Source organism: Teleopsis dalmanni, chromosome X (assembly GCF_002237135.1).
Source record: "Teleopsis dalmanni isolate 2A chromosome X, ASM223713v2, whole genome shotgun sequence".
Taxonomy (NCBI): Eukaryota; Metazoa; Arthropoda; class Insecta; order Diptera; family Diopsidae; genus Teleopsis; species Teleopsis dalmanni.
The window spans coordinates 22,110,728-22,120,733 of record NC_051848.1 but is presented as its reverse complement, the minus strand read 5'-3'; the positions used below and the strand labels follow the sequence as shown (position 1 = coordinate 22,120,733).

The following is a 10,006-nucleotide window of genomic DNA, read 5'->3' as shown; positions in this document are numbered from 1 at the left end:
GTTGAAAATAACTCTATTCAGCTAATTGAGGGAAAATCGGAACGCTATTATTTTGGTAATTGCATTCATAATATTAGTTAAATAAAACAAACTATAAGAAATGTCTAATGCTGTCAGTTTTAAATAAAACTGTTTATTAGTGCTTTGCATGTTATGTTATCTTGCATTTCGCATTTGTTAAAAAAAAAAAGTATTTTGATATAACTTGGCATTATTTTGTCCAATTGGAAATTTTTTGATGCAATTTTTGTTCATATTAGAATTCCTTAAATAATATTTGCGCAATAATACATCCTTGTGAGGTTATGCCGGCTTTCGAGTTATTTGCGCTATTTGCGTTATTTTCACTTCTTCTTCTTTCTTTTCTGGATGTCACAATAAAATTAAGTTTTTTTTTTATTACTAAAAATGATAAATATTTACCTACATTAAAAAAACAATTTTATATAAGTTTAATAAATTATTTTATATATTCTTAACAAAAATAATTATAAAATTTTAATGGGAATAGCGAAGGCGTTTGATAGCAAGATGTCAAATAAATAATATACGCGGTACGATGTTAATGTATGTGACATGTCAGTTATCCACAGACGAGGGAAGCTGTCATTTGCCTGTCGCGGTTTTGTTGTCAATTTTGTGTTGTCTGCAAAGCCGTTGAATAGAAAATACATAATTCTCATTTTCGGTTGGAGTAATTCAGATTACAATGTTAATACTAATATTTTTAATTAATTAAATTTAATTTCGAAAAAAGTAATTTATTTTTTTAAAGTTTCACTTAGAGTTCTTTAAGATATAAAATGATCATTATACTGTACTTGTGGTTGTTGTTTATTTCTATATATGTTAAGTTGATAAGTTGATCAACTATTAGACAACTATAGGCCTGGCTATAAGACACACATAGACCTATCAATTCTAAGTGATAATAGATGTAACTAAAATTCCACGTAAATTTGTAATAGGCGTCATGAATATTTAAAAAATAAAAAAAAAATAAAAAATAGTATAATTAATAAATAACCTATTTAAGTAGTAATTATAATTAAAATTATTAAAATATGATCATGAAAAAAGGTTAATTATTATATTAAAGGTGAATCATCGAAAGACACAGTGTAAAACTTTTGAACCCGTTAAAACCAACTCTTAGAAATGAATGGAAAAGATTTCCACAGTATTGAGGGAATTTCATTCCAGTAATCAGTGTAGAGGGATGTGAACATATAGACTTAATATCTAGCGAGCTAGGTTCATCTATGCTAGAAAGCAGGGGCGTAAATTAGGGACATAGGGTGATCACAGATCTGTATATATATAACAAAAAATTTATAGTAATAATATTAAACAAAACATATTTTATCAATTTCACAATTATTATTTATTATTATTTTATTATTATTTATTATTATTTTATCATTATTTATTATTATTTTATTATTATTTTATTATTATTTATTATTATTTTATTATTACTTTATTATTATTTTATCATTATTTATTATTATTTTATTATTATTTTATTATTATTTTATTATTATTTATTATTATTTTATTAAATTTAGAGGGATTTTGAATAGCAAAGAAAGAAATAAAGAACAAACACAATTATTATTTATTATTATTTTATTATTATTTATTATTATTTTATCATTATTTATTATTATTTTATTATTATTTTATTATTATTTATTATTATTTTATTATTACTTTATTATTATTTTATCATTATTTATTATTATTTTATTATTATTTTATTATTATTTTATTATTATTTATTATTATTTTATTAAATTTAGAGGGATTTTGAATAGCAAAGAAAGAAATAAAGAACAAACACAATTATTATTTATTATTATTTTATTATTATTTATTATTATTTTATCATTATTTATTATTATTTTATTATTATTTTATTATTATTTATCATTATTTTATTAAATTTAGAGGGATTTTGAATAGCAAAGAAAGAAATAAAGGACAAACACAATTATTATTTATTATTATTTTATTATTATTGTATTATTATTTTATTATTATTGTATTATTATTTTATTATTATTTTATTATTATTTTATTATTATTTTATTCTTATTTTATTATTATTTTATTATTATTTATTATTATTTTATTATTATTTATTATTATTTTATTATTATTTATTATTTTATTATTATTTATTACTTTATTATTATTTATTATTTTATTATTATTGTTTAATTATTATATATATTTTTAATTATTAATTCAAAATAGTAAACTATTTTCATATACTTTTTTATTCAAACTATATAATTATTTATCTATTTATTATTTTTACTTATTTATTATTTATTCATTTGTTATTACTTATTCACTACAATAAAATAATTTGATACTCAGTTTTAGTATATAACTTTTTTATTAATCAAAACCTTTTAATAAATCCACAAATGATACTTATGCTCTAAGCAAACCTTAACAAGGAATATAATGAGATTTCTGAACATAGACACTAGTTTATTTTAAAATTCTCAATCCACAACCCCCAGCTAGTACTTCCAGTCTTAGTCCTAACTATTTATGCATTTGCTTCCTTTAACTACATTCTGTACTGTTTGAAAATATTATTTATTTTATATTTTTATTCGTAAGGTTTTTTCAATGCCTTTCCATCATAGTCATATCGACACCCTTTGCAATGGAACTAACATCAGTGAGGTCGAATATAAACGTAGACTTATAACACTCCACACAGATGCAGTATCTTCTTCCAAACCAAGGTGGTCAGACAATAAGGTTCTAAACAGCCTGTGCCTAACATCTCCCTGGAAGAACGACGTCTCCTCCGTGCAGCAAGAACTGTCCTAACTCAATTGATATCAGCTAAACAGTTACTTGTCACGCATAAATACGTCGATTCCTAATGTGTGCGCATTACCCCCCATGACATCATCCATCTGTTCTGCTATGCCACATCGCACACACACTTCCGTCCAATTGACCTTTGGACCCACCCAAAGGTTAATGTTCAATAAAATCCCAACCAGCCTCATACTTCTGAATAACTGAATGTATTCATCAATATCTATTGTTCTAGTTATATCACTTCTCAGTTAAACAAAATGTTTATAGAATTTTTAATTTCTAATTTAAATAAACCACGAATTTTATACTTACAACTTCCTTTTTGTTTCCGATGCCCAAAAACAAGAGATCGTTTTCTTCTATAACAAATTTGTCTATAAGCTCCCTTGCCACTACTTCTGAAAATGCTTTCGTCAGGCGCTCTGAGACATCTTTGAATTGCTGAAATCATGTTTAAAAGTTTAACACCAGATAATCATCATACAACAAAACTTCGACTTACAGAAAACTTGCGTACAAATAATTTGCCATTGAAATCTTTACTCAGCTGCTCGTAATGCTTCCGAGCAGCTGCATTGAAAAAAGCTTCTGAACCTTGTACGAATATCGCATACGCAGCAGGATCATCAAACTGCGCAGTCAGTTCTGGATTTTTTGCGATAATATCACTAACATTATTTAGCTGTTGAAAATATATATATGACAAATAATTTATTATAGATAGTTATGAGCTTTGACAACTGTACCAGAAATCCGAAACGTATATCCGGCTTATCTGTGCCATATTTGGACATGCTTTCAGCGTACGTTATTCGTTTAAAAGGTGTTTGAATTTTTGAGTGTTCTGTGGGCCACGAATATTTTAAAACTTCTTCTATAAGTTGCATAACACTTTCACGTGTTGTAAATGATAACTCAATATCGAGTTGTGTAAATTCAGGTTGTCTATCTGGACGCGTGGCTTCGTCACGATAGCAGCGAGCAACTTGAAAATATCTATCGACAGCACCCGCCATTAACATTTGTTTGAATTGCTGTGGACTTTGTACTAATGAATAAAAATGATTCGGTTTACGCGTAGGCACTATAAATTCCTGAGCACCACCTGGAGTACGACGAAACAGTGTTGGCGTTTCAACTTCAACAAAACCTAAATAATTGATTAAATATTCACGCATTTTCATTATGGTCGCAGAACGCAAACGTAGGTTATTCTGCATATCAGTAAATCTAAATACAATTCCAAAGAAAATATTCAAGCATTAAATTAAATTAAATTCAACAACAAATCATAAAACAGTTTTTGTACCTTAAATCTATATAACGATGTGTCAAACGCAAACGTTCTCCGGCTCTATTAAATTTTCGCACTTCAAAAGGCAAGTTCTTTTTAGCATGGTTAAGTACTGTAAGTTTTTCAGCATCTATCTCAATTTCACCAGTCTTCATTCTAGGATTTACTGTAGATGCAGGTCTTGGTATTACTGTTCCTTCCACGCGAATAATAGATTCCAGCGACAACCCTTCAGTGTATTCTTCTAAGCCTTTAGTTTTATCCGTAAGCAATACTTGGGTTTGTCCATATCCATCACGTAATATAAGAAATTTACCCATGCGTTGATATTCGAGCCAACCAGAAGCTACAACTTTTTCGCCAATATTTATAGATGTTAGCTCACCACAGTTGTGTGTCCGATCAGTGAATTTATTGGTATCAGCAACTTTAGTTTTGTCAGATGAAGAGGTGTTATTTAAGTCACCTTCTTCGTGTGAACTACCATTCTTTCTAGAATCGTCATTGTCCAAATCTAAATCATTAATAGACAATTTCTGTACCTTTTCTTTGTTTTTAATTGGGCCATCATATGGATCGTCAGGATTCAGTACTTTAATTGATTCAACCAAAACCTCAACTTCTCCAGTGTCATATTTCTTTAAAAATAAAGTTTTTATTTAAAAAATTTATGAATTTCGACTAAATTATAGTTACCATATTGATATTTGCTCGCGGTCTACCAAGAACCTTTCCAGCAACTTGAACGACAGTTTGTTCAGGTGCTGTTAGACAAGTATCTTGTAGCTGTGGATTTAAATCAAAATTATATTATTATATTATATTATATATAACTTAGTAAGTATTTTTATTCCAATAAAATAAGTTTTCGATTATTCAAAAACAAATTGTTATAGTGAATTCAGTTATGAAAGACAATGTAGCAACAACAAAATATATTGTAAAACCTCTCTCAACTAATATTTTGAATATGCAACTTGTTGCTTTCAGTGGCCTCTATTAATAAAATCAGACTACATAACCATAATAAATAAAGTCATTTATATATTTCGCCAATAAAAAGACGGGTAGTTTTTAATAATACTGAACATGCAAATTTGCTAAAAATCTGTTAAATAAAGAAGTTTTTCCTCTAAAAACATATACCTAAACCCTCACTTTGTTTGGTATACTAGGTGGATTGATAATAACCTGACTTCACAAAAAGTGGCAACGATAGCTGTACCAGTTTCGACTGAGATCAGGTTCTTGAAAATAAATTATATAGTGCAAATTGGTAATTTTTAATAAAATGGAAAAAATTGAATATTATTCAGTAATAAAATCCCTTCATTTGAAAGGAAGGAACAATGATGCAATCAAATTGGAAATGGATTCTGTTTACGGCAACCTAGCACCATCGTTAACAACAATTAAATAGTGAAAAGCTGAATTTAAACGTAATCGTACGAGTGTTCAATAAACGATCAAAAATAATTTTTAATTGGGTCACACTGGTATTAATAAATTAAGTATAACAACAGGTTTAAGTGAACTCATTGTCTAGTCTACCTACTGAATTAATTTAAAAATAAAGAACTAATAAAAACTTACAGTTTGATCTTCAATTATTATTTGTGTTTGGCCATAACCATCCTTTAATTGCATAAATTTACTATTTTTCGTAGAGGGTATCCAGCCCACTAATGTGACGGTTTTGCCAATATCATTGCGACGCAAATCATTACAAGTGAGATCACGATTTTCAAAATATTTTAAAATATTCTCATTTTCTATAAGTGAATTTATTTACTTATAAATATTTAACAATTATTGAATTTAATTTAACATACTTGCAATCTTGTATTCTGTACTTGTTATACCACAACTCTTCTCTTGAGCCATTGTACTGAAGGAACGTTTATCACCAGCACGTTTGAAGCCTACAGGAAAACCAATATTTATAATATCACATACTTCAACTTCAATTTCGCCTGTTGGCATTGTTTGATTCCATGAATTTGGTGGTCGGCGTTGTACAATTCCAACTATCGTTAATACTGAGTTTTCAGGCATATTTTGCATACGGCGTGCTAATCGCGGATACTACAAATATACGCAGATATTTATTATTATATTATCATTTATAATTGTTATATATGCTTCACATACCTTATCATCTAATATAACCAATTGCGTAGCACCACCATTACGATCACGCAATTCAGCAAAACGTGATACACGTTTTTTAATCATTCGTCCGGTTAACTCAACTAATATTCCATTATGATGTGAACGCAACTCTCCGCAACCCAAACGTATTGGCGGAGGAGGTGGTGGATTCAAATTGAAATTGTTTGCTACGGCTGATACGATATTCATTAAGTCGGACATGCCGGCGCCCACTGAAAAAAATTAAAAATAAATACATTAATTGATTCAATTCTGATATATGTATATAAAATACATATAAATTTCAAATATGTATATGTCGAGATGGCTCGATAACATGACAACATCAGAAAAATGGGTATCTAAAATTGGAGGTCTAAAACAACATGCAAAGCAGAATGAAGAAAGCTGGTTAATGCAGCTAAAGCCCATGCCGAGGTGTAACGCTGATGATGATACTTAATATGATGATATTAAATATAATATGTGATAAGGTAATAAAAAATACAATAATCAATAAGCTATGCAATCAAATACCAATTACAGGAGTAAATTGAACAATACTCAACGAAAAAACTGAAGATTACCTCCAGCATCACACCAAGAAATGTGATTAGAACATTAAACTGAAAAGAATCTATATCATATTTTTACTGACTAATATACGCGTATCCACATAATAGTAGCAGTCTTTAGAAGCTAAAAATGTTATTTTATTTTATTTTAAAAAGCAATCTTGCTATCCTCAAGTTCAAGACAAAGTGAATCTTTGCTTTCAGTATGGATGGTATATAAATAGTGTAGTCTACACAATATATTTATGCTAAATATGATGAGGAAATGTTATTGACGTAACCAAATGAGTGTTTCACAATAATTATATGACACATGTTATACATCATAGGCGTACCCAAGGCCGAAATTAGGGGGCCCTAGACAAATTTTAAACTTTTCTTGTAAACAGTATAAAATTTTTATTCAAAACAATAATAACATTTTGAAATCTAGGGGGTGACGAGCCCTAGCCCCTACCTATGTACGCCCATGTTATACATAATTTTGTTTTAATAGCGATATATTACATAACTTACGGTAAGTTATTTGACGAAATAAATAAATGTAATACGAATCATGTGACAAATATGAATAAAAGGCGAGTATCATAATTATAAATAAAGTAGTAATAAATAAATAAGAATTAAATTAATTAAACAATTAATCAAATTGTTTTCTTGAACGGCCAGTTGTCTATGTCCCGAAATCACAAGTAGAAAATAATGAGATATATATTTTCAAGAACGTATTCTAGTAGTGTTGTGTTTAGTAAACAAATGCAAACAGTTCCAATTTACTTTAGTGAGACAAGAACCCTATTTATAGACAGATGAGAGCACGTTCATCAATATCGTTAGCAAAAACATCGTTTTAACAAAGTTTGGACCTATATGTTATATATATCTATCTTTAATATTGCGTTTATTTATATATCGTAGAAACCCAAATTATCCTTATTCAAAATTATGAACCCACAACCCGAATGTTTTAACAATAATTTTGAATAAACACTCATTGGCAGCTGACGTATACCAAAGTTCACTGGGGCACATATAATGACCAATTGTGATATCTCGGATTAGTGTTATTCAGAATGGCCGTAAAGAACAACCGCATTGATCAGCGTATAGACAACGCTGTAAGGTACGACTCCACCCATTTAAATGAACGTAAACCAAATCTAACAAATATATAAACTTAGCTAAATTATTTATTTTGCAAGATTACGACTGTCAGGTCTATAAGAAAAGGTACCTTAAATATTTTTATCTTCTGTTGGCCTAAGATGGGCATTGACAAAGAAAGTGAAACAGATTTTCCTCCTCCTCACAGTCTAATAATATATTTTTCTAGTACGCAGTGACCTGTTAGCACTACAGCCATAGTGGACAATGATAGATTTCTTATCCAGTTTGAACCAATTGAACAAGAATTTTCATCTGCCAAAGTTATTTTTTGGCTATAATCAGATATATTTTTTTGATAAGCGAATAGTTTAGTACTTTAAAATATAATTACATTGATTTTAATTAAATTATCCACTTAAAGAAATTGTTCTTATGAAAAAAATGAAAATAATTTCATAAAAAATTTGATGAAAAATTAAATTATAAATAAAAAACAAACAGTATAACAGCTTAACCACAGCAAAACTGACTAATCAACAATTTAAAAGGCAAAACTCAGTCCTAAGAATTTTAACTAGCTGCGGTCGCACTTTGACTGTCTTCATGCGGATCTCAAAATGATAAACAGTTTTTTAATTCTATTATAAAATTTTATTCTATTTATAATAGACGAAAGAAAAGAACATTCCAATGGCACTACAAGAAGCGAGCTCTTCCTCGAAGTTGCATATGTCAATTTTCGCCTTAACTTTATGAATACATTGATATCTATTACAACGAAGCCACGAAAGGTTGAGTCGATCCAAAACGAAGAAATACTACTCTTCGTATAGAAGCAGAGTCTTCTTCGAAAACACTTTCGCATTACAACAAAGTTCTCATTATGACGCAAATTCATATCACTTATGATGAAATATGTCTTACTAATGCAGCAAGAATTATCCTACCTTTATTGAAGCATATGGATATAACCACATGCTTAAATATATGAATTCCAAATGCAGTTCTACTCCTCGTGATATTGCCTATCGATTGTCATATCAAAATGCGTTTTGCAATATTTCAAGCAAAGTCAAATTAATACCAATAAACATATTGTAAAGAAAATAAGTATCGGATTTAACTAAGAAACTAATATATATGAAACATAATAAGTATCCTTAATAACTGTTGAGGATACAAAGGGTCCTTCACTTACTTCCAAAATTGTCAATGAAACCGCCGCCGTGGAAGTTGTCATTGTTTCCACGGTAATTGTCATTGTTCATAAATCGACCCGGATTGCCACCTCCACTCATAGCACCGCGATTCCGTCCGCCCATAGCCTGTAGGAGTATAATTTTAGTAATCGTGCACAGAAACAGAATTTCATAAATATCTAATTATTTACTATATTTGCTTTGTAGTGCTACTTATCAAATATCATTGGCTTACGTGACTGAGGTTATTAGGCGATGGATTTTTTGTCGTACTAGAATCAGTACTACTTTCTGCGTGTTTTGTTTGTGTAGTTTGCCGCAAAATAGATATTGCACGCACTTCGCTAAATGGTACGATATTCTCGGACAATAAGGACAAAACTTTAAATCGATTATTTCTGAAATTTCGGCAAAGCAACAACATTTTAATTCTCTTATTTAAATAAATGCAGAATTCTAATAAATAAATTGCAGATCACATGCAAGTATGATGTAAACGCACGGCTTTTGAAATTGAAACCTTTTTGGCCAATTGAAGAAACAGAAGTGAAGCAAAAAAGAAAACATTTGATTGATAGTCAAGTGAACGCGATAAAAGCACAATAGTAAAAAACTGATTTTATAAGCAAACGAATTGACCGTACCACAAAATATACCTTTTTTTCAGTTCGTTCAACCTTAAAATATTGGTCAATTGATAAATTTATACATTGAATATTTTAAATAAATATGCCACCCAATTGCACACAAAATCTAACACTTTTCCCTAAATAAAACCCTGACAAGCGGCTACAGACAAGACGCAAATGCGAATCTACGTGCGTTTGTTG

The 10,006-nt window shown here is 29.0% G+C and overlaps 1 protein-coding gene across 3 annotated transcripts in view; it reads right to left on the bottom strand.

Moving 5' to 3' along the window:
• The window catches only part of LOC119687623 (aspartate--tRNA ligase, mitochondrial), an 11,393-nt gene extending 1,387 nt beyond the window's left edge, over window positions 1-10,006 (bottom strand). The window contains exons 1-10 of one of the 3 annotated variants that reach the window (XM_038102013.1): window positions 9,821-10,006; window positions 9,176-9,302; window positions 6,296-6,528; window positions 5,977-6,229; window positions 5,738-5,916; window positions 4,841-4,930; window positions 4,160-4,782; window positions 3,597-4,080; window positions 3,353-3,532; window positions 3,163-3,291 (exon numbers count right to left, since the gene is read on the bottom strand). In XM_038102013.1, coding sequence (XP_037957941.1) covers window positions 3,163-3,291; window positions 3,353-3,532; window positions 3,597-4,080; window positions 4,160-4,782; window positions 4,841-4,930; window positions 5,738-5,916; window positions 5,977-6,229; window positions 6,296-6,528; window positions 9,176-9,299 — 2,295 coding nt within the window. In that variant the 5' untranslated portion in view covers window positions 9,300-9,302; window positions 9,821-10,006. Of the gene's footprint in view, window positions 1-3,162; window positions 3,292-3,352; window positions 3,533-3,596; window positions 4,081-4,159; window positions 4,783-4,840; window positions 4,931-5,737; window positions 5,917-5,976; window positions 6,230-6,295; window positions 6,529-9,175; window positions 9,303-9,411; window positions 9,743-9,820 lie in introns of those variants that run through there. The other 2 variants (XM_038102014.1, XM_038102012.1) reach the window with 2 other exon arrangements.